Here is a 5,524-nt window from a genome sequence, read left to right on the forward strand (position 1 = left end):
GAAGAATCTAACAAAAAAAACTTTTTTTTTTTTTTTTTTTTAGGAGAAATCAAGTGCAGTCCTTCAGAAAGCCCGTTAATGGAGAAGAAGAAAAACTTGAAGGAAGACCACGAAGAAGCAAAATTGTCTCTTGGTGATGTCGAATCCCAGAGCCCTGCTCCTGAGACGGGGCCTGCCACCGTGCCCTTGCGGGCTGTGGTGGAGGAGAGGACCGTGTCCTTCAAGCTGGGGGACTTAGAGGAGGTGCCGGAGTGCCAGCGGCTCCCTAGCCTGGACCTGAAGGAGGAGACCAGCGTGGATGGCACTGGGAATGGTGAGTGGGACTGCTTGGCACGCGTGCTGCTGGGGCCACCTGGGGACTTGGTGCTGAGTGTCCTCCTGGGTCTTGCCAGGTGCGGTGCAGCTGCCCAGCGGGAACCTGGTCCAGCTCAGCCAGGCTGTCAGCAGCCAGCTGGCCGTCAGTGGCCACTCCCAGTACCACACTGTGCATAAGGACTCGGGCCTGTACAAGGAGCTGCTGCACAAGCTGCATCTCGCCAAGGTGGGCGACTGCATGGGAGACTCCGGGGACAGGCCCCTGAGGCGCAACAACAGCTACACTTCCTACACTATGGCCATCTGCGGCATGCCTCTGGACTCGCTCCGTGGCCGGGATGGCGAGCCAAAGGGTGAGGAGATCGAGAAGCCGACATGGCCAGGTGCAGACAGCAGGAAGCGGGCCCGCATGGATAGCTACACCAGCTACTGCAATGCTGTGGCCGACCTCCACTCGGCCTCTGAGGTGGACGTGGGCACCGATGCCGAGACAGCTCTGGGGATCAGAAAGGGAAGCAGCGGCTCTCTGGAGGAGTGGAACGACCAGGATAAGCCAGAGGTGTCTCTCCTCTTCCAGTTCCTGCAGATCCTCACGGCTTGCTTTGGGTCCTTCGCCCACGGAGGCAATGACGTCAGGTTGGTGACGTGGGCTCTCATGTTGCTCGTTCTGTTCTCATGCCTCTTGCCCTCCATGTGGCTGTGCTTGTGGCCACGGGGCTCCTACATGGGACCCCAAGTGGTCTGGTGGGATGAGAGGGTAGACTTGACAACGGAAGGGGCAGTGAAGTCTTTCTCCCTAGAGCGAGTACAGGCTATGTCTTCCACCTCACAGACCTCTTTCAGAGGGGCCTTTGTCTAGGCAGGACCGGTTCTTCACCCACACCTGCTGGCTGTGGGAGAGGGAGCACAACGTGCCCATGGGAGGGGCTCGTAGGCTGCGGCCTTGGTTGTGTGCTTTGTAAACTCGTGGTCTCCCTGTGGGGACACTGGGGTTGTGCGTATGACGTCCACTGATGAGCGCCTTTGCCTTCTCTTGTGCGTGTGGGACTGTTCATTCCCTGTGATACAGACCTGTTTGCCAGGTGAGCTTTGAGCATCACTGAGATAACTAGCAAGTTGCTTGGCAAACCGGAGCTGACCAGGTTCTAGTCGTGCTGAAACACTATCCTTGCCTTTGTTTTCTTTCAGTAATGCCATCGGCCCTCTGGTTGCTCTGTATCTGGTTTATGACACAGGAGATGTGTCTTCAAAAGTAGCAACCCCAATATGGCTGCTGCTGTATGGCGGTGTGGGCATCTGCGCCGGCCTGTGGGTGTGGGGCCGGAGAGTCATCCAGACCATGGGCAAGGACCTGACACCAATCACGCCCTCCAGGTGAGCCACCTGCACACACAGCCTCAGCTCAGGTTGGGTTATGGGTCCTCACGCTGTCCTTGGTGCTGTGAACTTCAGTTAGTACTTCCTGTCTGGCCCTCAGGCGTTGTCTGTCAGGCATTCACGGATTTAACTCCAGTGGCCTCAGAGCACAGTCACTTATTCTAAGGAAGGGTGTGCCAAGAACGAATTATGTGTACTTGGCCTTTATGTGTTTTACTTGGGAGCTGAGACTGACATTTAAACTTTAGTAAACTCCTGGGCTTCCAGAAACCTTAAACCTCCAATGCTAGAGAAGAGGGAGCAGGGCAGCCGTGGCCTAAATGGAGTGGGCTCCTAGCGCTCTAGCAGATGAAGTAGGGGCTTTGTTACCACGTGGGGCAGCGAGACAGCTTTGACTTTGGGGTGGCATCAGCTCATCAGAAACCCAGATGTCATTCTTGACAAGTCACCTGTTTGTGTCCGCAGTGGCTTCAGCATTGAGCTGGCATCTGCCCTCACAGTGGTGATTGCATCCAACATTGGCCTGCCCATCAGCACAACGCACTGTAAAGTGAGTGATGTCATGCGCCATGCCCTTTGGATGGTTTGTGACATGAGGTTTTTTCTTCGAAGCTTTGGTAGAAAGTTTATGCAGTGGGGCGTTGAGTCCACACATTAAGGACAAGTGACTATAAGAACGTAGAGGCTCAGAGCCTCTCGGGACTGAAGGTCTAAGAAATGGGGCTGTGTCCTAAGGTTGCTTAGTGACCATGTGGTCACCGCGGGGGAGGAAGAAATGGTGCCTGAGGTGGAGCGTAAATTGGCTCATTGTGGGGCCTGGAGTGATTGGCTATGAAATCTAATATCAAGCTTTTTCTAGAATGATCTTTGGAAAACCTACAACTTAAAGTGACTTGCTGTTAAAGCAACTAATAGTTTCTGGTACATTTCATTTAATCCCTGTAGCTCGGAAGGGGAAGGAGGTGTTCTTTTCTATTGTGCTTCACCCCAGTCGATGCAGACTTGAGGACTGGCTTTTATGTTACTTCCTCTTCCCATGAGCACTTGGTTGGCAGTCTGGGCCCCCATGTCTGTGAAGCCATGCATCTCTACTTCAGCACCATTGCCCTTGTGACGGGTTCCCGCCCCGCTCTCTCCTAGGTGGGCTCGGTCGTGTCCGTCGGCTGGCTTCGGTCCAAAAAGGCTGTTGACTGGCGGCTCTTCCGCAACATCTTCGTGGCCTGGTTTGTCACGGTCCCCATTTCCGGTGTCATCAGCGCTGCCATCATGGCGGTCTTCAAGTATGCCATCCTGTAGGCCTGAGGTCGAGGCGGGAACCGTGTCCATGCTGGGCCACCTTGCATTCCGCACCTTTGAGGGGTGACGAAGGTTTCAGAAGGCCTCAGGACAGTCTCTAAGGTGTGGGAGCTGTGGGAGGAGGTGTTGCTCGTGCTGCAATTGCTTTTGTGCTTAATACCATGTGTCTCAAAATTAGCTAAATAGCCAGGTTTATACTGGTTCCCATTGGCTGTGACTTCCTGTACATACTTCTCTACTTTTTGTATCCAGCTTCCATTCCATTGTGTTTTGATGTTGTCTCTAAAGATAATTTGTGATTTTTTTTTTTTAAAAAAACACCATTCAGAGCCGTATGACAGTGCTCTGCTTGGTGATATCACCAGTTTCTGCTGCACACGCACAGGACTTAACAAAAATATGCCTGAAACTTTCCTGTAGTCGTAGAGAAGCAGTCACATCGCCTTGCCTCCTGTCAATGGGGGCAGGCTCTGCTGGCATCCTTGGGAACTTGGGGGCAGTGTTCTTGGGTGCAATGACAGGGCATTGTGACTCTGCCAGCAGTCCTGACAGTGCTGTGGGGCAGCGAGATGAAAGTCTGCTGCAGCCTGGTGGTCCTGGTTCCTGGCCGAGCGGGTGGAGGAGGAGGCGGGTGTGAGCTCGAGCAGGCTAGATGCGCCGGCCTGCCATGTCCATCTGTCTACCTCTTCACTCAATAAAAGGTCTACAGTTTTTAGAAACTGCATTCTCCTGGTGTTTATTCATATCGGAAGCATTTGGGCTCCTGACTGGTCAGCCTCATGTTCTTAGGAGACGGGGTATCTCACCCAGTAGGGACTGCACCAGCTTCAGGTCCCCACTCCCCCCATCACGGTCCTTTGGTGGGGACTGTGTAGCACTGGCAGCTTTTCTTGTAGCAGCAGAACCTCGACATTCTCACAGTGGCACACACAGATACACTCATCGGTTTCAACAGCCGCAGTTTTTCTGTGCGAATGGACTGGCTTGCAATTGTTTCTAGCTCTGTGGTTGCTCAGATGGGTGGGGGGCGGTGTGTGTGTGGGGCTCAGCTTTATTTAAAAATCCTCAGTGTTGGTCTCAACTACTATCTCTTACTCCTGGTCAGCACAGTTTGCGGGAAGTGTGTTGCTTTGCAAACTACATGACGGTTCTTGTCCTGAGAGTTGGTGTTAGGAAGGTGCTCTTTGGCAGCCAGCCTGTAACAGGGCAAGGCTCTGCCTGCCTGGCCTATGCCCAAGGGCTGAGGTCAGGGCACGCTGTAGAGTCTCCTATTTACGTCGGGCCTATACTCAGCTTACGCACGTGGAGTCCTCGACACCTGCAGTGGGTCTGGCCCTTACTTTACAGCTGATGAAACAGGTTAGAGGACATCTGTCGCTTTCAGGGAGTTTGTTATCAGGGAGTGGACATCATTTTCAGCCTTTAGGGCTCGCTGGATGCACCTTGTGGCTTCACAAGAGGGAGAGGACTATAGTCAAGTGGAACCTGGCACCATGCTCTGAGCTGAGGGTTCTGCGCAGACCCTCTGAGTTTCAGCTTTTTTTGCTGGAACCATGTGGCCTAACATGGCCCAGACCCTGTGATCTTCCCTGTGATTGGCCGGGGTGATACAACGGGTCTTCCAGCCCCTTCAGTCCTGGCGGCACCCTGTGTCCACATGGCATCGGTTCAAGCTTCCCACTCCTAGGGGATGCAGACCTTAAGGCCTGGCCTTTTACTGTGTCAGAGGGGCCTGCCTTTGGGAAGATCCATGTCCTGGTGTTAGCACCGAGCTGCTGAGTCACACAGCGAGCATGCGCGGTCACTTCACCCCACAGGTCTTTTACTGCAGTATGTTGTCTTTTTTTCATGCTGGTCACTAACCCACCCTGAAATGCCACTGGCTGTCTGATTTCATCTCAGGATTATCAGAAGCAGCGGGAATAGTCTCGACCGGTTGGGGCCTCGTGCACAGGTGTGGACGGGGCTGAGCAACTGCATCCCAGAGCCTTGTGTCACTTTGGAGGTTCCTTGGCCCACTTGTTGGGTGTCCTGTCTCCTGCGGTCTGTGTCTTCCATGTTTCTTGGTTTAACGCCTGCTGTTGGTGGAGAGCGCCAGAGGGCAGTTTCCCGAGAAAGCATAGGAGAGGATTTCCGTGTTTTAACTCCATCTTCATGTTTAGTTGATGGCTCAAGTGTGGAGTCTAGATTTGAGTTCACCCCTCAGAGTGCTCCCCGTCGGGAGAAGCTGGCGGGATGTTTGCTCCCGAGAGGTGGGCGTGTGATGGCTAAGAACTGCTATGTCTTTGAGCAGACGGAGCGCTTCACCCCGAGTCACACCCCCGGTTCTGGGAAGGCCCTGAGTTGCTTTGATGTCTCCACACCTTCTCTTTTTTATTTTCTTTTTTGAGCTATCTAAGCTATTGAATCGGTCCTCTAATTTCCCAGTTTTTTACTCAACACGTTTTTCTCTTTCTCTGACCTAGTCTTTTTTTGAGAGATGTCCTCAACTCTGTTGTCTGATCCTGCTGCTAAAACTTCTGCTCCTTTCTAATTT

The 5,524-nt window shown here is 53.1% G+C and overlaps 1 protein-coding gene across 1 annotated transcript in view; it reads left to right on the top strand.

The window, feature by feature from the left end:
- SLC20A1 (solute carrier family 20 member 1) overlaps nucleotides 1-3,707 on the top strand; it is a 13,889-nt gene extending 10,182 nt beyond the window's left edge. Inside the window, exons 7-11 of the mRNA XM_006909457.3 lie at nucleotides 44-313; nucleotides 393-951; nucleotides 1,504-1,689; nucleotides 2,158-2,242; nucleotides 2,833-3,707. Coding sequence (XP_006909519.1) covers nucleotides 44-313; nucleotides 393-951; nucleotides 1,504-1,689; nucleotides 2,158-2,242; nucleotides 2,833-2,988 — 1,256 coding nt within the window. The 3' untranslated portion in view covers nucleotides 2,989-3,707. The remainder of the gene's footprint in view (nucleotides 1-43; nucleotides 314-392; nucleotides 952-1,503; nucleotides 1,690-2,157; nucleotides 2,243-2,832) is intronic.
- The last annotated feature ends 1,817 nt before the right edge of the window (nucleotides 3,708-5,524 follow it).

This window comes from Pteropus alecto, unplaced genomic scaffold, assembly GCF_000325575.1.
Source record: "Pteropus alecto unplaced genomic scaffold, ASM32557v1 scaffold223, whole genome shotgun sequence".
Taxonomy (NCBI): domain Eukaryota; kingdom Metazoa; phylum Chordata; class Mammalia; order Chiroptera; family Pteropodidae; genus Pteropus; species Pteropus alecto.